Source organism: Plectropomus leopardus, chromosome 21 (genome assembly GCF_026936395.1).
Source record: "Plectropomus leopardus strain MGB_pleo_1.0 chromosome 21, ASM2693639v1, whole genome shotgun sequence".
NCBI classification, from domain to species: domain Eukaryota; kingdom Metazoa; phylum Chordata; class Actinopteri; order Perciformes; family Serranidae; genus Plectropomus; species Plectropomus leopardus.
The window spans coordinates 22356953-22380858 of NC_142196.1; the positions used below are offsets into that span (position 1 = coordinate 22356953).

Sequence of the window (23906 nt, forward strand, 5' to 3'; positions counted from 1 at the left end):
ATTTACTGAAAAATCAATCACCAACAAAGCAGCTAGTATTTTTTTCTTTGTGCTTTCTGCTTATAATATTTTTTTTTAGCAAAAACAAACAAGGGAATGACCTCAGTGCTTAAATATAATTATAATTAAATCCCTTTTAAAATACAATTTTCTAAATCTACTAATTTCTTACAATTCATAGGAGATTTCTTGGCGAAGTTGCCCGCTGTCGTTTCACCCTTGTTTTTCAAAGAAATTAGACCTATCCAGAGGGTAAAATACTTGTGAATGGCATCTGAATGCAGCACATGAAAGGTGATGTTGATCAAGGATTCAGTTCAGTTCAGTTCAGCTCAGTTCAATCCAATTCAATTCAGCTCAATTCGGTTTAATTCGATACAGTTCAATTCAATTTTATTTATAAAACCCATTATCAAAAATCTGAATTTGCCTCAGAGGGCTTTTCAGTATACAACATCCCTTGGTAGTCAGACCCTCAAAGGGTTAAACACTCCTTAGCCCCATAAGTTGGACGTAAAAACACTGCCCATGATACAATCTTCTGCAACACCTCTAAATCTGTAACTATCACACAACTCTTTTACAGCTCAGAGTGAAATCTTAAGCCACAAAATTAATCGAGCTATATGCAACATTTAGAGCATATTCAGGATTTAGTGTCTTGGCCGAGATTGCCTGCACACGGCTCTCAGCGTGGAGGTGGCTGAGCTGGTGGCAAAGGCAACACTACACCAAACTTGTACAAAGACACCTTCCAGCACAGTGGGTCGGCATGTTTGCAGTGCCTAGCAGCAGTAATTAGCTAGCCAGTGGGACACATACACACAGACTCACTCAACATTAATGTGCGACTGTTCAATCGACCAAAACAAAGAACAGAGAAGCTCGGATTACAACACACACAGGGAGCACGACTTCATTCTGTGCTCAGGGCGCCATTACTCCACAATATATTTAACATAGGAAATGGTTGCTTGCCTCTTCAGTATAATGATATTCAAAATGTCGTATTCAGCTCCCTTAAATTCCCTATTTAGTCCAAGCAAAAACACAAGAAACCTCACTGTCATCTTTAATCATGGCTCATGAGCAGTATGTAACCAAATCACTGTTTTATTATCTAAAAATCATAGCAAAAGTTTGGCAAGTGTGACTAATGCATGCCTTTAAATCCCGCAGGTTATAAGAATGCAACGCTTTTCTTTCTCGTTTTAAATATATATACATATACATATATATATATATATATCAGCTTAAGTTTTCTTCCAAACTGCTGACCAGACGGGAACCCTTTTGTGATGATTTTATAAATATTTTATCAATTTATGTTGCACCATTTACCCTTTACATCAGTGAAACAGCAGCTGAAAATGCTTATACCTTCCTCTTTAGCCTGGATTGTATTTAGAATAATGCCTTTCACCTCATGCATATTAAATGTATGAGGTAAAAGCATGTCTTGTCAGACAAATGTGGTGGAGCAAAATGCGCAATATTTCCCTCCAAAATTTAGTAAGGTAGTAAAAAGTACAAAATATCCCTCCAAAATGTAGAAAATGTAGTAAAATGTACAATATTCCCCTCCAAAATGTAGGGGGGTAAGAAGTATAACATTTCAACATTTCCCTCCAAAATTTAGTAGCGTAGTGAAAAGTACAATATTTCCCTCCAAAATGCAGTGGACTAAATAGAAGGCCTACAATGTTTCCCTCCAAATTGTAGTGGAATATAATATAAAGTTGCATAAAATAAGATTACTCAAGTACAAGTACTTTAAACTTTTTCTTAACCACAGCACAAATCAACCACGTTACAGTAAATTAAATTTGAAATCGCAGTAACTCACCAAGTTGCAGGTCCGGGTTGGTCTCACAGAGGCTCCAGTCCACATTGCAGTCACAGTGTGTCTTCTCAAACAGATTGTCCAAAACTTCCCTCACATTCTGCCTCTCGTCCACCATCAAAGTCTTGGAGCTTCCATCATTCATCAACACCTTAACCACCAACTAACATAAAAATATGACAACATTATGTTAGCATTGCTGGAATAGCATGCTACCAAGCTAACATAAAACTTTTGTGGTCATTTCGGAATGTATACTGTCATAATTTACTTTGTTTAATCACATATCAGCTTTATTTATTGATGTTTTATGATGTTATGTTACAATATGTTTCAATGAAATTCATTTATTGGTTAAACTCAACTTCAATCAAACAAATGTTTGTTGCACTGGCTCCCATCTCTGTTACCTGCTGGTCTTGTTTTCAAACTGGCAAACAGGAAGTGGAAGCTTCCACTGGACTTTATAGTGGAGGGGACTTGGACTGTACTATGCTGGGTCAAAACAGAGGGGGGTATCATTGTTCCAGGAAATAGTCTTTTTTAAGTAACCTAAACAATTTAAATTGTTATTCTTAAGTTTGGGAATGAGAACAATGACTTTGAATTGTTTTGTTGTTTTTCACATGGTATTGTTATTTTATTATCCTTTTATTATCTGAATTAAGTAGTTATAGCTGAAATTGGCTCATTCAGGTGCAGCACTGGGGCATGTTTAATTTGGTTTCTGGGTTGAAAGACATGTTTATCCAGTAAAATAGGCTTTGGCATACCTTTTTGTTTTTTTACCTGGTGTAAACGCATTTTTTTGTTTTTTTCAACCTGTTTTATTCAAACACCTAGAAAAAAATGTCCAGAAAAAAGATATTTACATTTATTATTATTATCATTATTATACATTTTAAATAAGGTTATATAAATAAAAATAAATAAAAAATATGTATTATATTTTTTATTCATTTTTTGTTTAATTTTAGCACTTTTTTCTGTTAATTTCTTGTTTCTTTTTTCTTTCTGGGGGTAATTTCAGGTAATTTTTTTAATGTAACTATTATCAATATGTTGCAATTTTTGGGGTATTTTTTGTTGAGATGCTCATTGTCTTCTTTACATGTCTTTGAAAGAAACTGAGACAATTTGCTCAGATTTAAAAATATTAAACCCACTGCTTGAAACTTGCTGCCAGTTGCCCAACAGCCATGGGCCAAACCTTAATTCTCTGATTTATGAATCTCTTCAGGCCTCTGTTACCAGGAAAACTCTAATTTTTGTTTGATTTAGTTTTATTTCTGAACATGGCTTTTTCACAACCTCACCAAATCCAGTTTGAACTGCTTTTTGGTGTTATAAAATATAACATAAACCAGGTCTCTGGTACTCCCTTTCCATCAACATGCAGCAGGTTTAGGAAATCTTGGTTACCAGCTAGAATAAAAAAATAGCAGGTGTTGTGAAAAGCGAGTGTTTCATATTCAACAGTACTGAAAAAGGAGGATGGAAAAGGCAACAATGGAGGCATTAACTGAGAAAGATACAAGATACAAGAGTGACATTGATCTTTTCTTTTAACTCTCATCAAAAAAGTTACAAAATGAATCTCCCAAAACAACCACCTGTTTTTTTGGAGTGTTTTTGCTTCTATCATGAGGTTTTCTGTGTCATCTGCATGACAGATTAAGGGTAAACCATGTAGTGGACAGCAGCAGGTGTCTCTAAAGCGTGACATCAAATCAAGCCTTGCAGCACACGCAGCTTGTCTATTATCCAGTTTAATTACAGGCTGTGTGCAGTAAATAGTTGTTTCTGTTTCCTAATGTTAGTTTTACCAGAAGAGTTGGAGCATCAGCACTCCTGTCTCCCCATTCACTTAAACTTCTTTCTTTTCGTTTTCAGTAATTTCCTCCCCTATTGTATTTGTCTTTTTTTTTGCAGCCTTAGCCCCCCCGAGTTGGCTGAGATTAATTTTGCTCTGGAGCGAAGCAGTGCTTCTTCACAGGCTCATATGGCTTCACACTTCCTCTCATCTGAAACAAATCCAGCTTTGGGAGACTGAGGGGTTTCACAGAACCAGGGTCAGCAGTCGCTTGCCTTGTGTCATAAAAAGTTTCAGAGATGTTATCAGACGCGGATTTAGGGCGTTAGATTGCATGTTCCTCTGTCTCGACCTTCCCCAGAACACAATATGGCTCTGACATCAAATGTCACTTGATATCAGATTATTTTTCCTCTTACAGTGCTTCCTCATGCAATGCAGGTATCTTCAAAATACATGATGATGTCGTAAGCACGCTCCGGAACCAGTGGGTTTGTCTGAAACTTGAGGGCCTCTGCTCACAGATGGTTCTGCAGAAACCACTGAGATTGCACCTCCTGCATCTAAAGACCAGGGGACAGATGTTTCTGTGGAAGTGGCCAGTGGTCTGTGTTTCCTCAGCATCCACTCTCAAACACACATGGCAGTTTGGAAGATCTGTTTTTTTTGCTGGTTCCCTTTAGTCTTTTTCTAAGAATTTCTATTTACTATCTGAGCATGGAAACCTGACTATAATGCAGATACGCACATGTAAATGGCGAGTATAAGTGTAGAACTTGGCAGTCAAATCATCAGTCAAATCACCTGTGATAATATGGCATGCAACTGGTATGACATTTGTTTTGTTCTGTGTCTAATTGCACATCCTGACGTGAAGCTTAGCATGCAAGAGCACATGTCTGTGCTTTTGTTGACTACTTTGAAGAGGAGAAAGTGTCCACATTTCACCCAAAGAGGGGAAACTGTCCTGCAGGACGCTGGCTGGATGAAAGTAGCCATCCATCACTGTGATTGATGGTTATTCCAAAGGAAAAGAAAAAGCCTTTTGTACCATCTTTGAACATTATGACCTCCATGTAGTCGTAATTCACAGTGTCTTTAAGGTTTTCTGTTGCCAGTGTGGATGTGAGAACAGAGGAGGACTCTTCTTACCTTTTTCACTTTGGCTTCCTTGAGCTTCTCAAGAGCGAGTTTGATTTTGTCTGCTTTCATCTGCGCCTCGAGTTCCTCCTAAACAGGACAAACAGTAGTTTATGTTATTGTTTAGACCTGCAACAATTAGTTGAATAATGATTCTATTAGAAGAAAATGAATCGAAAACTCCTTTGATAAATGACTTACTGTTTCAGTCATTTTCAAAGCAAAACTGTCAAACATTTGCTGACTTCTTGAATGTAATAATTTGCTGCTTTTCTTATCATTTATGACAGTAAATGAAAAGCAGTTTGAAGGTGAAACTTTTGGCTCTTTGGATATTGTAATCAGTGTTTGCCACATATTTTTTTGGCATGTTATAGACTTATTGATTAACCCTTTGAAACCTGGATCGACATCACTTTTTCTTGCAATGAATCCAGATGCCTTTCACAAGTATTTATACCTTTGAATCCAGAGCACACAGGTTCAATTTCTTTAAAAAAAACAAGAGAAAACTGCAATAAGTAACTTGGCAAGAAACATCCTCAAATTTTAAGTAACAAGTAGATTTTGATTTTTTTGTTAAAGGGAGAGACACATGTCATAATCAATTATTATTATATATTTAAAATTATTTTACAGAATTATTCTAATTTTGAAGCACCTTTTTTCAAGATAATTTTCTTGTTTTTGTTTGTTTAGGTTTTTTGGGTGATTTTCAGGTAATTTTCTTGGGTTTTATTTTCACTCATTTCTTGCAAATTATGAATTAGGCATCACCTTCTTTACACTTTTAATAGAAATTAGGCCAATATGCCTGGCTTTTAAAGGACTAATCATGAAAAGATTTAGAAGAATAAGGAAGAGGCATGCTAGCTGCCCTGTTTTTGGTCTTTATGCTAAGCTAAGCTAACTAGCTGTAGTTCATATTTACGATGTATGTATGACAGAGGTATTAATCTTGTTATATAACACAAAGTCAAAAAAGCAAATAAGCGCATTTCAAAAAATGTGGATCAACTGCTTAAAGAGGGTGTTAAAGGTAAACAAGAGGAGAGGATCTGACTCTGGTGAGTCAGATGAGTTGGTGAAAATGTACATTCTGGTTCCTTTTTTTGGTTTTGAAAAATTAAAACAAAGAAAAAAAAAAATTAAATAGAGAACCTTTAATTGTTTAATTTTAATTTCATAACTCCCCGTGTGTGCATTAAAGAATTTCATTTGGGACGTTAAATCTAATCTACTAAATCTCAATTAGCAAGGATAGGATACCCTTTACTTCAGACTTATAGCTCTGGTGTGTTTTTACATAAAAATCCTGCCTTCAGTGCAGTTTTAATGAACTTGCACACCTCCACCTAACAATGACACATTCTCTGCCTCAGCACAGCTGGTGTTTTTACCTCAGCAGGATGAGGTAACAAGCCCTGCTAAAGCAATAAGCTCCCGTCTGGCTCGGCCCCCCCACCACTGCCACATCTTACCTCCCCTTCTCCAACCTTTCGTATTGATCCTGTTACTCTTTCCTGCCTCATGTGTTTGATCTGTTCCAGACAGACTCTCGGCTGTTTCGCCTCACGAGTCTCCGTAACTGTAACAGATGCCTTCGTCCAGGAACTGCTTCGCCATGATCTCACCGTCCAACTGTTATAAGAGCAATACCACTCTTCCCAGTTCCACAAAGACAAAAAGAAATCACTAGAAATGTATATGCTGGGAACTGGTGATGTTTTTGTTGTAATACTGTCTTGTCACGCACGGCTCAGGAAGCGCACGGCACCAATAAAACCGAGATTATGACATTATTGCCTCTTTCTGCTTCATATGTCTGCCTATTGCATTTTAAGAGCCACACAATGCAATGACGTTTTCTTTTCTTCTTCACTGTCACCAAATATTCTGGCATTTTCCATGAAACTATACCAACAAAAATAAACTCTCCATTACTCTGATAAGCCTCGGTTAAAACCTGGACATCCGTTTTCTTGTGCTGCGTTCAGATGCCTTTCACTTACATTAAAACCTTTAAAACCCAAGTAAAGTAATAGAGAGAAATAATTACAAGTTAATATAATAATTTTTAAGGGAGAAACTACTTAGGGCACATCCAGTCAAAATACACACAGATGCAACTGCATAAAAAATAGGAAGAAGTCCGCACACTGTTGAGCTCCCAATGGGCATCTTTCAATGTTTTCACAGGGCAACCTTTCAATCTACAAGATCTTCCTCAGGCCTTTTTCTTTTTGGTCTTTTCTTTGTGCTAAATTTCAGGTAATTTGCTTTTAATGAGTAATATTTATAGTTTTTTTTTTTTTTTTTAAGAAATCAAGGTTTCAAAGGGTTAAAACTCTCACTTCTTAAACTTTGGTTCTCAGAGAGGTTAAAAAAGTTAATTGCTGAGATGCTATTCTCATCTTACAAAGTGTCGTCTGACTCACCATTGTAGGCTTTTTAGACTGAGGAGGCGGAGGTGGTAAAGGGGAGGTGGCGGAGGAGGCCGGGGTGCTAACATTGCTGCTGGTGCTGCTCGCTGGTGATGTCGGGGATGCGAGAGAGGACACAGGGCGGGGGCTCGGGTCTGTAGGTGGTGGCTGCAGGTCTGGTGGAGGTGGTGATGGCACCTTCAGACCTTGCATCTCTGCTGCAAGTTTCTCTTCCGTTGCATTAAGGTCAGCCACCAAATCAGCCATGAGTGCATCCAAATCGGTGTCTTCCAGTTCATGGAGGGACTCTGGAGTTAGAAATCAGTTTAATTGTTAAATACTGACCCAGGTACAGTATGAATTTCAAAAAATAAAACAAGTGACAAAAATATTTTGAAACTGTGAACAATCTGAGGTGTTTCCTCTCTTTCGAAATATTTGACCACTGAGCAATCACTTTTTATCAAAAAGTCACGTAGAGGATGCTTTGGTTCCCTTTTTTTAATGACATGTACTTTTCCCTAAACATTAAGAACTTTCATTTGTCCAACCTCCTCTCTTTGTGTTGCAATAACAACAACATGAAGGTATTTCTTATAAGTTGTAGGGTAAGTTGGGCTAATGCATAAGTAAATAATTAATTACATTTTATAAAACCTTTATAAAGGCTGCAATGCTCCTGACTAAAATATCTTGATTATTGGATGGATTGTCATAGAATTTTGTTCAAACATTTGTTTTTTTCCAAAAAGTTGAATTCTACTGACTTGAGGTGATTATCTGACTCTTGCACCACCACCATGTTAATATGATTTAAAGTGTCCTGATAATTGGCAATGGCACTGCATCTTTTCCTCAGGAAGAAATATATTAACTGGGGATCCTTAAAGGGTAGCTTAGGTATTTTTTTCAACCTCGACCTCAATTTTCCACCGTTTTCTCAGGAACGCCTTAAGGGAATTTCCTAAAATTTGACAAAAACATCCAACAGGCCTCAAGGATAAACTCATTGATTTGGGCATTGAAAATAAAATGTGACATTATAAAAGGAAATGTCTGAACCAAAAAAAAAACATACTAAAAAATAATTATAAAATAATGATTTTATAAAAAAAAGAATAATAATTCCTTTTTTTTTCTTTCATTCCGATGCATGCCAAAAGAGTTACAGTAGGTTTTGGCATCAAAAATAAAATTTGGCATTGAAAAGGAAATGCTGGCATGTAAACTAAAAAGTCAACTGAAAGAAACACAGGAAAAACAGGCATTAATTTGTTTTTTTTTTTTAAAAAAAAAAGGTTTGTCTTTGCAAAGATCTGATTTTTTGGCAAAGATTTCTGGTGAAGAGCTGTATAGATAAATATTATTTGACATGGATCGAAATGCTTCATGACATGCTTCATGGGGAACAGGGACAGGGACACATTAGGTGGAGTAATAACAGATTCTGCCACCTTGCTTCAACATTAACCTGCTTGTTTTAGAGCCCATAAGAGCCAGGGGTAAACACTGAGTAATTAGCACGTAAAGTGACCTCAATCTTTGCCTGAAATCACCTCTTGAACAGCAGCCAGATTTACTGTAGAGCAACTGAATGCTGTCTTTCTGCTTCTTCACGTCACTGTTACGTATCTCGATTGTTTTCCAGATAACTGATGAAACATGTGACACTCAGTTCCTGCACTTGCACAACTGCCGCATTGTCATTGTGAAAAAGCTCTACACCCAGCGCTTTGTAGGATTTCCACACACAACAGACAAAATGTTAAGTCACCATTAAGGTCAGTGAAGCCGATGGAGAAGTTGACATCTTTGTTGGTGCTGGGGAGAGGCTCGGGCTCAGATGGTGCTGTTTCCAGACTCTGCAGAGAAGAATAAACAAGGCAATGTGTGTGTATAAGAGCATGAATATAATATCTGTGCAGCCACAAAACCCCCGGAGGCTCCGACAGTTAATTCACAACACATTCTGAAACATAACAAATATTATGTAAGAAGGTATAATGTTTACATGTTACATGTGTTTTTAGGCATTACACCTAACAGGGCTTCTGTGTGTTGTATTCAGCCCCCGCAGCAAAATGGAAGTGATTTAAAATGAGTGGTGGGTTGGGTTGGAAAACAACATCAAAGGAAGGTTTTCCACTCAGAAAAAAAGTGTTATCTCTATCTGCCTCATGCCATTTGACCCCCTTCTGAAAGAGTGTGTAATTTATGGCTGTTAGATGACCACAAAGAGTGTTTCCCCCTGCTGGGTCTGTTGTGCCTGACGGTGTAGAGTGTCTCGGTGATCGATGGTGGGTTTTAGTGAATTTGAGGTCTGTCTCTAAAGAAACGTCAGGTATTTAAGGTATAAGGTGGGAAAATAAAGCGTGGGCAGCCAAGAGAGAATGTGTCACTGTGTTCAGTATGTGTTGTGCATATATACATACATATATATATATATATATATATATATATATATATATATATATATTTAGCACCAGGGAGGGACATTAAACTTTAATTGGTTGTATTTTGGATATAATAACATTATCCTCAGTGGCCCAACACCCACAAGAGGGTTTGAAAAGCATTTTCCTTTAAAAATCTTCAAAATCACACAATAAACCATGGAAAGAAACTGTGAAATATTGTTGTTTATGTTGGAGGGATGGTCATGCATTTTCCCCGTTCACTCAGGATGGCTTGTTTGTTTTTTAATATCATGACCCCCTCCGAGATAACAAAAATATGATGTGAAGTTTTACGAGTGAGGAGCTGCAGTAAAACTGTATGACCATTTATACTTTTATGCCATAATTGTCATGACAACAGCCTTTGCTCACCTGAGTGAGGAGGTCCATCTCCCCCAGCAGGTCGCTGAACATGGCATCTATGTCATCCATCTGTTCAAAGGGACAACACAAGTGTCAGTCACAAAAAATCACAAAAATCATTCTGTGTGCATCAGTGACCTGTTCTGATTTATGCAGTGAGGAAGCAAAGTCCATTGATTGGATATGGCTGTAATGACGATTGACGGTGAAAGTATGTGTGGAATGAAGAGGTAAATCCTTCTGCGTGGTCAAACAGCTGTTAAATACACATTTCACACACCCAGTGGTGAAAGCCAGTACTGCTGCTTTCCTTTGAAATGTGTGCTGTTGTGTTGAGCGCCCTGAGGCTATGCTATCTTGAAAAACATTTCCAGCCCAGACTGAAGAATAAAAGCATGTATGCATAACTTCAAGGCATTCATTTTTTTTGCAAGAACTTGTTGTATCTTGTTACACATGTTGAACTGGAGAGTGCGGTATCAGTTCATTTTTGTATTTTATGTCAGGTTCAGAAGTAAAATGTGCCCTTCATGTAAGCTCTACTTTATCTTAAACCATAACTCACTACTGCAGTCAGTCCTATAATCTCATTTAAGACCATTATGTGTTGAATTCATGCACTCACATTACATAACCACACTGTAGAAAGTTGATTTCAATCATTATCAATAAGAAAACCAATTCATTTCAAATACTGTATGCTAAAAATATAAGGCACTTTTAACAGGTTGTTAGGTTTCAGTGCAAAATCCACTGGGTTATGGTTAGGAGAAGATTATGTTTTGGCTTTGAAAAAAAAAACACAGTTTAGAGGGAAAAATCCTGGCAGGAACAGCAGCAATGTTTTTGTAAAAAACAACTGTTTTAGTGCCACTATCCCCATGGAAACACAGCAAAGCATTGTTTAAAAATACCCATGTTTGGTGCATTAAAAGCCACTGGAAAAACAACAATTTGTCATTTGTTGGTCTCAAATAATGGTCTGCAGCTTGGAAGGGGTCATGCCATCCATCATCCCCTCCACCTCCCTATGACAAAATTAACTTATATACAGCGTTACAACATTGATATAATACATACAAAACATACAAATCTAACTTATTTGAGGTTTGCAGAAATGTATAAAGCCAACATTTTTTCTGGCAACTGGGATGCACAATCACTGGTGGAAATGCTGCAATGTATTTGTTTGTTTTATTTTATTGTTTGTGATGTCAAAAAGTGGTCCGCAGCTTGGTATCTATCTTTCCTGGATCTTGCGCGATTTACCACCTCCCAATTAAAAGGTCAGCTTATATACATGTGAACAGAAATAAGCAACTGTAGAAACATTTGCATATCAAAAATACAAATGCAATGTATCTGTAGTTTACAGAAACATAAAATAGCAATGTTTTCTTCTGGCGATTGAACTAAGTTAATGCAGTCTAACTCAAACACAGCTGATATTTTCAGTCTAAAGTAGCAAAAGGATTGTGGTCAAACTATATTTGTCCTGAAAACAACACATAAAAATCCACTCGAGATTTCCATCAGTAATTACATACAGTATGCTGTCTGTCAGACATGTATTATTTGAATCCCCATTTTCTCAGAGTAAATGTTATGACGGGCTAAAATGTGCAGTCAAAACAGAGTCCCTGTTTTCTTACACTGAACATGACCAGTAGTGGGAAGGTGTCAGAGGAAGTTCAATCAGTCACAGTGGAGCTTTGATGTTTTTTTTTCTTTTTACAAATATCAGAAATTTAATGTGTTGTATTTGCTACTGTACAGCATAGATATAGAAATGCAGATACCTCATTGGCCACTACTCTAAGTTCATTGCAATACATCTACACGTCGCCATGTTGGAGAGGTCAAGATCCACCAGTAAACAAATACATGTGTATTAAGAGAGTATTAAGAGCTGTTTCTGAAATGTAGTAGAAGCACGAAGTTGAATTAAATGAGTTGCATGACATTTTAAGCAGCAGAAAATGCAAATACTCAAGTAAAGTGCCAGTACCTCAAAATTTTACATAAGTACTGTACTTGAAATGCATGTGATGTAGATGTACTTTGTTCAACTCCATGTTATTTATTCATAAGTCGAAATTTTCATGTTCCAGTGTTGTGGCTAGTCAGAAGATTACTTTTTTGCTATAGAACTGATTAGATTAGTAACCACTATTACATGTAACTAATCACAAGTAACCACTATCATGTTCACTTCCTGATGTTAATAGAAAAAGACAAATTTCATGGAAATCGGTCCAGCATTAAGCAAGATACAGTTGATTTTGTAGAGAAATCTGCATCTCTCAATGCACATGCATTTCTTTAATAATGGATCTTGACCTCCCCAATATGGCGCTGGCATAAACATATCTGTGTTTTCTTTTTCCATACTGTTCAACTTCAGTGCACGTTTATGGTCCAGTGTAATTACAGCGACTCAGGCTGTAAAGGTAAAATATTCCAATTTGAATAGAAAATTTGACAGTTGAGAGCAAGTTTCATAACAGCTGAACTACTCAAACTAAAGTGATTTGATAGACAGCACACTTGTAAACAGCGGCCTACTTTCGGTTAGTGGTTCTGTGGCTGTTGACGAGGATAATTAGCCTTCTTTTTAGTCACACTATAGCAGCTAAAAGCAGTGGTGTATAGGTAATATATATGTATTTTTTATTAACACTTGAAATGTCAACACTTTGGTGTTTCATTTTACCTTTCCATATAATATTTTATGGATGGCAACGCTGGTCGGAATTAAGATTCAAATATTTTGTGTAAAATTGGGAGCAAAATTATGAATAAAAGAAACCATTCAAGATGTTGGTATTTATGATTTTGCAACAATCTATCTTTAAGTGTATTTTAAGAAGAATAGGTAGGCTCATCAGCTGACCTAAATACCTTAGTGTGTCAAATTGGTCTGCAAAACTCTGCGGCTGGCTTGTTGCATAACAATCACACATGCTTATGTTTAACTGTAAAGTTTGGTGTGGTTAAAGTGAAGGTAGAATAATCTTCTGCACATCTCAGACCTCACAGTGGCTACACACTCTTCACCCATTGTTTTTATGGGCCTCCTTGTTAGTGCTTTTAGCCACTAACCTAAAAAAAAAAAGCTCTGCCCTACCATGAGTCTCAGTGGTTTAACTAACCAATGAGATTTCCTGTCCCTCAGAGAAATATTTGCATAACTGAATCCTCAGTCTTCACGTTTTTTCTGCTGTTATGGTGCATTAGGTATGAAAATATTATCTCTAACAAAGTGTAGCTCGTTGGTCTCAGTCGTCACAGTTTGAAACCCGTTTAGTAAACTTTCAGATCTAACAAGAGAAGAAAAAAAAGGAAAGCAGAGATTTAATTGAAAGCCAAGTAAAGACACTCGGGGCAAACCCTCAGTCACACTGCGGAGGAGACAATAGTGATTGATTGTGTTCCAGGCAAGAGTTCATACAGTGCTGCGACATGATGTTTCCCATTTGAATGGATCAGTATTGTTCCAACATCTAACAGATGGCGTGTGCATGTTCGGGATGAAGCTTAAGAAAGACTGTATTTCTGATTTCATGAGAGATAAAAACTTGCACAGCCTCTCTGGTTGTGATGCTACTGCAAAAACTATTTTCCATGAACTTTAAAGGGATAGTTTGGATTTTTCAAAACGGGGTTGTATGAGGCACTTGTCTATAGTCAGTGTATTACAGACAGTAGGTGTCAGTCTGCATGCCCCCAGTATGAAGAAGCAGACCGAGTCTGAAACAGAACTTAAACAGTGTACTGCAGTTGATGGCTCGTTTCCTTCTGAAGTTGTCAATACCGCCGCCATCTTTCCCATGATATGCCGCTGGATGGCGTCAGATGAGAACGCAGCCAGAAAGAAGCTGTAACTAGCTGACTGGATGGCACCTGTTGTGGCAGCACGACTTAAGAACGTAGCCGGACTGAGTGTGGGGTATTTGCATGATGAGCTGTAGCACGGCGTCCGTTTCAAACACTGCTGGCAATGACATAATATAAAGGTACATCCCTATAAGAGACGGACGGTGGATTTTCCCAGAAATGGCAAACTCTCATGCAGGAAGTGTTTGCTTCCAGTCCGAATGTGACCGGGAGTTTTTATCGACACCTTACCATGCGCCATTTTGCCTAATTCTTACCATCTGTGCAAGCATGTGTGTTTGGTTGCCTAAACATAAACAGCAACAAAAACATTTTTAAAAAACACCTAAAAAAACATTTTAAAAAATCTGAATTAGATTAAGTGTATGCCATATTGGGAGTATTTTCGCCACTTTACCTTTCCGTCAGTCAGCCCGTTCTAACGGGTTAGTTGGTAACAACTTCAGTTTCCCATCTTTGCTGTCATCAAAGCCACCAGACTCTTGACAAAAATGGTCAATTTAACTTGCTGAACATGGGAGCTGCTGGTTCACTGCTGCTTAAATCATTTAGTTAGTTTCTGTTATTGTGTGCAACTCTGAATCCGAACTCATCCTTTTAAATGCCAAAGTGCCAAAAACAAAATACTTGCAGTAGACCCGCAGCTCCTGTGTTCAGCGGTGTTAAATCACTGTTTTTCTCAATGGAATCTGGCTTTGAAGAGAGCGATATAACAACTTCATTTTCCCGTTGGAAATCATTAAGCTAAAGCAGTGAAAATATTCTAAATATAGCACATAGTTAAACTGCTATCTTTATTTTTGGGTGGGAATTTTTTTTTAGGTTGCTAAAATACATTTTCTTGCTGACCTCCACAGCAGTAGATTGCTAAGCTTCTATGTAAGACTGCATTCTGCTTCTCCAAACAAGGGATGAGCCGACTGACATCTACTGTATGTAACACGCTGATTATGATAAACATCTCATACAACCAATTTTAAAAAATCTAAACTATCCCTTTAAATGTCAGGCAATAATTTATATGTGGCGCGCGTAGGTCTTTGTGCAAGTCTTTATAACTGTAGCGTTAGCATGTGGGCCTACTCCTCCACCCCTTAACAAGAATGGCATGCCCCTAGGAGGAAGTGGTTAAGGGTGAACTTCCTGACACTCACAGTGTTGAAATTGTGTAGGAAATGGCGACATGAGCAGCCACCTGCCACGTTAATGCGACTGTTTCCTTCACTCAGATTGTGTCACATTTTAAAAGTTTGACTAACTCGGCACGTGATATTCTGCATATGGGCTAAAGAAATCTAACTGCCTTCTCAAAAAAAAAAAAAAAACTTGACCTAAAACATTCATTATTTAAAAAAACTCGACTCATTATTTTCTTAGGCTCTTCTTCCTGTGGTGTCACATTTTATTTTGCGTCATGACAACCGCAATACAACAGATCTCACTGGAACAACCATGGTATGATTTTTGTTCCACGTCTGCTTATAAACAACCACACAGAACACAAAAGCACTGTGATGCCACTTTCAATGCAAAATTTCTTAAAGTCACACATGGAAATAATCAGTCAGGTCACTCCCCAGCAGCTGCTTTTAGAGGCCAAATGCATTAAATGGAGCGTCTCATACAGAGAGGAGAAGTCAGAGAGGGTGAGTGTACCGCTGGTCAGACCTTGAAAACAGACAGGTGTCTGCTGATGGAGGCAAAAGTGACTTTTTTTTGTAAAGTTTATAATGCATGATTGTGGTCATTTCTCACTACGCCCATTAACATTAAATTTGAGGAAGTAGGCTATTACACTTTTTTCTATTCGTAGCTGTGACATTGCAAACACAAAGCACAAAACCACAAAAAGGTGTTAACCCAATTGTTAACCGGTTTAAAATCATATTCTATTATCAATACAGTCTAGTTTTACTTAATGGAATAATTTTGAGAAATAGAGAGTCCCTCCTGTACAGATGGACCACCATGAGGACCTTATGTTGGAAAAATACAAACATGGTAGTTAATGGTGAGAGACATTGATCCTGTTTAACTTGATTTACAGACATTTTGAAATTTAAAAGATAATTTTGTAACTCAAGAAAGTTGCAGTTTATTGTAAAACTGAAATACATAAATTAGAAAGAATATAAATCAACTTTCTCTAGCTTCAGCTACAATGCCTCTATATTTCATACTGCTCACTTGAGCAATGAGTTTTTCACTTCCTGCAGGGGTGTAAATTTACACAGAGCAGGCAGTGACGCTGCAGTGGGGCCCGTGGGGTGGAGGGGCCCATCGAGAGAATGACTCCACCAACAATGTGTTGGGCGGTAAACGGGCCCCTTCAAATTAATCAGATCCACCAATGGAAAAATACACCTGTCTTCAAAGAAGAAGTCACTGTAGATCAAAAACTAAGACATTTCTCTATAGGCCTATATGCCCTCAAAAGGCAAACCCATCTGTTTTTTTCTTGTTTGGTTTATAAACTTGTCAGACAGTTTTAAGAGAAGAGGTGCATGAAAGAATCCAAAAACACAGACTCCTGGTTCCTTCATCTCAAACACAAGCTTTAAAGACTTTATGTGTGCACTACAATATAAAAAATGAAAGTCTTTAAAAAAGCAGTTACCAGTAAGTGGCTAAATGAGACTGCAGGATATCATCACACCAAGCTGCGCCGAGGACGGCATTATAGCACCGTTGTGTTGGCGACGTTAAGATATGTGACCATTGTGTAGTTTGTTTATAGCCTAACGTTAGCTTTTTACTTCTTGCGATTGATTTTAGATTGATTTTTTAAATGTTGTCTTCATTTATGAAGATTATCTTGCTGAACAAAATGTGTTAGTATCATAAGGTTAAGGTTTGTTTGCCAAAGAGCTTTTTTTCTGCAATAATTCAAAATCCAATGGAAAAATCCTTAGGGATTTTTTGATGGGGGGATCAGGACGAACCTAACTTCCACATCAGCCTACAAAAAAATGTCATCCTGAAAAATTTTATCAAAAAGACTGAAAGCAGGGGGAAACAGCACGCCTGGCTCTGTCAAAAGGTTATGGATTAAACAAAAAAGATGTAATTATTATATTATCGAGCTTTAGAGGCGCTGGTAAACCTTTTTTGTTTTTTATTTTATCTTTGATATTTGAGGTTTTCCCCCGTTTCCAGTCCTAATGTTAGTTTAAGCTAACTGTCTCTTGGCTTTAGCTTCTTATTTTTTGGACAGATATCACAGAGGTTTCTGTCTTTTCATTGAATCCTCATCAAGAAAGCAAATGGGCTCATTTCCCAACATGTCCAGCTATTCATTTGAAATAAACTAACCAACCAAAAAAATGACCATGAATATGTATTTAAAAACAAAAGAAAGAACAAAAGAAATGTCTCAAGATATCAGTGATGACATGGATCTGTTGTGAAATCAAAAGTTCAAAAGAAATTCAAAAGATTTTTATCAGCAATTATGAAGAACCCTCGTAGTTTGGCATGACTAACGTTATTGGCGAGAGCCATTTCTGATGTATAAAGAGCTCTGAAGTGAGTTTTCCATTTTAATCGAACAAACTGATGACAAGCGTAGATTGTCCTCTGTAAGCTGAAACAGAGAGGATAATGGGATAATTTCATTTCCCTTTAAAAAGTGCATTTCCTGTAAGTTTGTGAACTTTCATATTCACATCACTTTGGGACAATGCTGCAGCCTGAAGGAACACAATCATGAAAGTATGTCGCTGACACTTTGCACCACTTTCTATCCAGAAACCGCTCCGAAAAATATGTGATTCGTCAGCATTTCTAAATATTATTGGAAACAGTCTGGCATGAAATCTGGCGCTCTGTCAAACCCGCACAATGCATTGGGAAAACACACCGCCGTGCTCCTGGTATCCAGAGAAATAAAAGTCAACAATATATAGCATGCAAGCCACTTCTGCATTCCTCCAGAAAGCGATTCCCCTCTAAATAATCTCAAATATTTTTCAGAGCACACATGTGTTCTCAGGCGAGAAAATGGAAACCAGACAATAACTCTAAGTGGCCGTATCGAGGCACAGCATGTTTACCATAATGTACAGAAACTCCCTCTCTTACTCGGCTCAGAAATATCTTGACTTGGGGTCTTGGGCAGATGTGTTTACAGAACTGGATGTACTCTAGTGTAAAGAAGGCAAATTAGGGGATCGGCTGCAGAAACAAAGCGCTGGAGGGCACAAAAACCAAGAATCACAACTGACATTTAACAAAACATAAGATTGTATCTGTGTTTGCTGGAGGTGCTTTTGCAAAACTCAAACACGAACACTAATTTCCACTGAGGTTATATATACATACTGCTTTTTCCTCTTACATAAAATCCCCTCTGCACATGAGTCATTGGACAGTCTGTCTAAACATATATTGCAGCGTGTTCTGGCTTGACAAAACAGAAATAGAAAATTTTTAGACTATTGCAAAGACATACAGTAAGTATAAGTGATCCAGGCTAAATGTTTATGTGATTTAATCTCATCCCAAAAAAGCCAAAATGCACAAAATGTTCATATCATCAGTGACAGCGCTGTTAGCTTTAAAATAAGAGGCCAAGCCTATCAGTTTCATGTGGTTATTGAGTCATACAGCAGGCTGAAATTAGAGCCGGGTCCACCCAGTTTGATAGCAGACAAGAGCACAAATGAACTAACACCCTTTTCATTATTTTAGAATATCAAACTGACAGTCTTATCACTGTACAGCAGCCTGATTAAGCTTTAGCTATGGTGACAAAAGCTGTTTTGTATCTCTTTTTGCACTGTTATAACATCATTTTACAACTTTTAAAAGAAAAAAGTATGGGAAAAAAAAACAGAAAATGACCTCAGAAAGTGATATTCTTCCGTGACATAATTTAAAATATAACATTAAGAGAGGTATAAATAGTTTTATTGACATATTTCCACATTTTTTTGATCCCACATTTTGCGGGACATTTCTCGCGAAGTTGCTCATTATGTTTTCCCTTTGTTTTTGACAGAAATCAAACTTTTTATGTCCGATTTAAGTGGTCTGAATTCTGGTGAAAACTTAAAAACTGACGTCTATCCAGATGGTGAAGAGTTTTATTTTTTTTTAAATGGCTTTTTAGTCTGTGTTTTAAACATTATCTGCATTGCCCTTCCAGACAGAAGAGAAAATTATTGTATTTGACTTCCCAATCAACTAAAAACAACAAAGATTCATACACAAAGCAGTCAAAGTCGATCACAGGAAGGCAGCTGTGGTTGATCACCACCGTTAACTCAACATCCAGCAGACGTGTAACTCACCTTTCCAAATCTTTAATCCTTGTTTCACCGGTTAGTTTCAAGATAACAGCTTCATGGACATCAGTTCCACCCCAAAGTATTATTCTCTAATAAAGCTCAAACACCATAAAAACAGTCTCATACGGGCAGATTTGGGTGTGTTGATGCGGATTGCATCTGGCTGTCTTTTACTGTAGACTTCTTCCTGCTTAATGCGGAAGTTCAGGTCCAGACCTGTCAACTGCATTCCTTCTGAAAAGCTCAACACTTTCACAACAGTCTTGTCTGGGCAGCACTGAGCCGTCCCCCTTCTTAACAGCCACCTTATCTAAACTGTAACTGTTTTGAACGTGGACGGAGAAAACAAACTGGGGTAAAGTTTGACCTCTAATCACAGCGCTGATTGACAAGCACTTGAGTAGATGATAGATTGAAAGTTAAAAAAAAAGAAAAAGCAAGGTCTCAGTGGGCACGAGAATGGCTGATTCAGCACAAGGAATGTGACGGTCTCGGTTAATAATTCACCTCGCTGAGACTGATTTACAGCAGGTCTTTAGGCAGGAGTGGCACGTAACAGCGGTGAACACCAGACTCCAGCTGAGCTCCAGTCATCTAAATTCTTCTAAAAAAATACAAAAAATATCCATACATTTAGAAGTATTTGCTGTATAAAGTTAAACAAACCCTTAAAGTTAAAAAATCTCTTTCACTTAGACTCAAGCATTTTTTTGCTCAAAATCAGGAACAAATGTCTTAAAACTACTAGTGTGGTGCAACAAGGTCAGATATCTTCAGGGGGGAACCACTGCGAGCCGAGCTGTCAGGCTATGAATAGCCTCTGGCTCTTATCTGGCCAGGCAGACACAGATAGCTCTATTTATTTGCATTTCTCCTTGAGTCAACCTGGGAGGCCAGAAAACAAGATTTCACATCTTTTTTAAATCTCCTCACGTTACAGAGGTGTCAAAATATTGGCAAAAGGTCAAAAAGTAGCAAGGAATGAGGATTGTTGAGGGGTCTGTGGGTAGGATTTAGGGAAATATATTGGCAGAAATTAAATATAATATAATGTTTTCTTTAATGTATGTGTTGTGTTCTATCATTATATGCTTATACTTATTACCACTAGGCAGCACTGTTGTAAAGCCGATACTACTGTAGACCCTTTAGAAGAGGGTTAGAGAGAAATTCAAGATGCCGACTTTTGAGTGTACGATGGTGCCACGCTGATGCTGAACTTATGTTTAATATACCGTTTGCCAGTTTTAAGCAAGTGGCACTTGTTCAAAATACTGGCATTCTTTCGTTCATTAATCCACATTACAATATGATCACCTGAAAATAAGAAGCGCTTTGTTTGTCCTTGAGATCGCCGTGTTGCACCATAATGTTTCTACAGTGGCTCAGAACGGACAAACCAAACGAACACATTCTCATCCCAACTCATCAAATATCGCTGCTTGCTCAGTGGACTTTCACATCTACACATGACGAACTGGGTATCCTTCGGTGTTTTCATCAGTTCAAAAGACCTTATCTGTTTGTGTTGAAGAAGAAGAGACCTCTGAAGATAGTTGGCTCCTGGTAAATACCTCCTAAAAGTCATGATCTTAAATTTGTAAAAAAGGGGAGCAGGTGCTGGGTTTGCGGCCTGCCTGACATGCCAAACAGTGTTGGAACAACACTGATTTTTAACATGAAACTGCTTCATTCAGGGAGTTTTCAGGTTTTGATCACCAAATAATTGTTTGGGAGAGGGAAAGAATCTCTGCAAATAATTCGTCTCCTGGTAAAAACCTCCTAAACATCTGGCTCTTAAGTTATCAGAGAAAAAAGGTGAGCATAGATTGGCAAGTGCTCGTCTTGTGCCCTGACTCTCACATGCCGAACAGTGTTGAATAAAAACTGATAAGTAATGTGAAAAAGACTTCTATGGATAACTCGGCTCCTGGTAAAAACATGCTGAGCAATAAACATTAAAAAAAATTTAACTGGGAGAAGTTGCAATTGGTTCCAATCTACAATCCTCCCCACTAGCTGCTAGTAAATCCCGTTACATCCTACATACTACAAGCAAAATAATACTTAACGTAAGCATAAACAACCTCTATCCCCATTTTCAAGTACCTAATCTGTTTACATAGGAAAATATGACTGTCCTTTTGCATTATTTTGCATTATTAGCACTTCTGTGTCCTATTTTCCCCCTGAAGGCCAGCCTCGGCTCCACTGGGACAGACGGACCACCCTCTCTGTGGCAAAATCCTGTCATCACACAGTGAAGTCACGCACCACAGGGGGAAACCAAATAACCTTGAACGCGTCCAAGAGCCTTTCATGACTCGTGATGTATTAAACAAACACTCGGGGTACAGGCATGTGTCCCAACCACCCTCATTTCCTCTCTCCTCTGTCAGGGGTTGACAAACAGATGGACACCATAGGCAGGCCTCCCATTAGCTCCGAGTGTCTCCTCAACACAAGCGCGCCGGTTTCCTCGGAGAACATTTCTCAAGTAGATATACGCTGATGAATGGTCCTGGCGCTCGGCAGCAAAGAGAGAGGTGATTTTTCTGCTTTGTTGTGGCTTTGCAGTCCCTCTCCACTCACTGAGGGTGGTCCAGAAATGGATAATGTTTTTCGCCCATGTATGCTGCAGCTCATACATCACAGCTTGGGGCCGTCTTTTGCAAAAATGACAGGAGGCCAGGGGCCACTCGCAGTGGCCCCATGCATGTTTCTAGGACTTGAGGGCATTTCTAGGATTTTAGGATGTGTCCAGGATTTTAGGACCTATCTAGGATTTCCAGATGTTTCCAGGATTTTGGACCATTCAAAAGGATTTTTGCACATTTCTAAGATTTTGGGACATTTCTAGGACTTCAGGGCATTTCCAGGATTCAAGTACATTTTTTAGAAATTTTAGGACATTGCCAGAATCTTAGAATGTTTCTAGGATTTTAGTACAATTTTAGGATTTTACGATGTCTCTAGGATTTTAAGACAATTCCAGGGTTTTAGGACAGTAGGGACTTAGCTATGACCTCTGTTGTGGGGTGTGGGGGATCCTACACTGGCACTTTTTTTTATAAACAAGCTTCATTTTGATGCTGTTTTGTGCACTTTGGCACCTTATGTATATTAAAAGTACAAAACCAATTCCCAGTGTGAATCACTTTATTTTTATTGTAAATAGGAAAATGGTTGGGGGCCACCCAGCACCCGATTAGGGGCCAGATTTGTCCTGCGAGCCATAAGTTGTTTTTTTTTCTGCTGAATTTGTGCATTTAAAATAATGACGCTGCCACAACGGCCTTCTTATTTATGTTTTAATTATTGCAGAAGCCTGCATAGTAAGGTGTAAGAGAGGGCATACTTTTAAGCCATTAGTCTCCTTCATATTAAATCTAAATGCTCTGACACACCTCTGAAAACTTTTCTTGGGTTTTTCCGCACTAAAAGAAAATGGGGTGATAATGACAAAACCAGTGGGCACCTTTTAAAACGATAAAACATTTGTCAACTCTAATACTGCAGAGGACAAACTGTCACAATGATGATGTGATGCATTAGGAGTGTTGTAGTGCCCTCTGTTTGTACTCTGCTGTACCTTACATTCCAGCTCAGTGGGTGGCAGATGGAGCAGTTCATGCTACCCACCTGCACCGCCTGTTTTCTTTGTGGAGCGCTGATCCCCTCTGCATGTTTACACCACGAATATAACAAAACAGTCAGCTGGACTTTTTTGTATGTATGCAACTAATTTAAGTTTCCAATCAGACCCTCCTGCTCCTCTTGGCAGCGGTTATTTGCAAACAGAATCCAACAAACAAAGAAATCTGAGGTTTGTTTTTATTAACATGAGTCAAACTTGCCTCGCTAAGGAAGCCCATTGCTGCCAAAAATTACTCATAGTAAATTAAAATAATAGATATTAGGTCAACATCATGAGATAAAAAATCAATAGGAGGAAAAACTGAGTCAACGTTGTGAGAGAGGACACAATAATCATGTCCAAATGCGTAGATTTTAAAGAGGCTGTCACATCAGAGACCCGGGCCTGGATTTGGGTTGATTTGACCACAAAATCCAGTACATTTTATTTCTGCGAACACTGTATCTCAAAGCTATGCAAAATACATTGATCTGTGCTCAAGTTCACCTGAAAAAGTTCGTCTTAGGTCATTTACTCAGGTATGGTTAGCATCAGGTATGAAAAATACCCGAAAGTCCAAATTTTAAAAAGATAAAACAAACAAAGTCAAATGTATGTGAGAAGATATCAGACTTTTGGGAGACTAAGTTAAAAGTATGTGACAATTAGTCAACACTTTCAATTATGCTAAATAAGTTAAATTAAAAATATATCTCTAAATTAAATGATTCTAAGTAAAAGTTAAAATATGACATATCAGTTAATGTCATTTTGTTCAATATTTGTCCTTTTTAAATTTTTATTTTCTTGGCATAAATTGTCCTCCATACCTGCCTGACCTTGAAATATTGAAACAAAAAATAACACCAAAACCAGCCATACTGCAAACATCCCTGCACACCTCGGCCTCAGATAACCTCCCTGCTGGACATGTGGCTGTGCTGAAACACTAAAATGAGAGGGTCCAGAAACCAGCTGTGGGTTTCACATTCCTGCCTCCTGCCATAGGTGCCCTCAACAAAAGTTTGACCTCTGCTGACTCCATC

At 38.0% G+C, this 23906-nt stretch overlaps 1 protein-coding gene across 1 annotated transcript in view; it reads right to left on the minus strand.

Moving 5' to 3' along the window:
* The window catches only part of apbb1ip (amyloid beta precursor protein binding family B member 1 interacting protein), a 32741-nt gene extending 13301 nt beyond the window's left edge, over positions 1 to 19440 (minus strand). Inside the window, exons 1-6 of the mRNA XM_042510824.2 lie at positions 19227 to 19440; positions 10048 to 10107; positions 8994 to 9081; positions 7235 to 7527; positions 4809 to 4886; positions 1847 to 2006 (exon numbers count right to left, since the gene is read on the minus strand). Of these exons, the coding sequence (XP_042366758.1) occupies positions 1847 to 2006; positions 4809 to 4886; positions 7235 to 7527; positions 8994 to 9081; positions 10048 to 10107 (679 nt within the window). The 5' untranslated portion in view covers positions 19227 to 19440. The remainder of the gene's footprint in view (positions 1 to 1846; positions 2007 to 4808; positions 4887 to 7234; positions 7528 to 8993; positions 9082 to 10047; positions 10108 to 19226) is intronic.
* Between the last annotated feature and the right edge of the window lie 4466 nt (positions 19441 to 23906).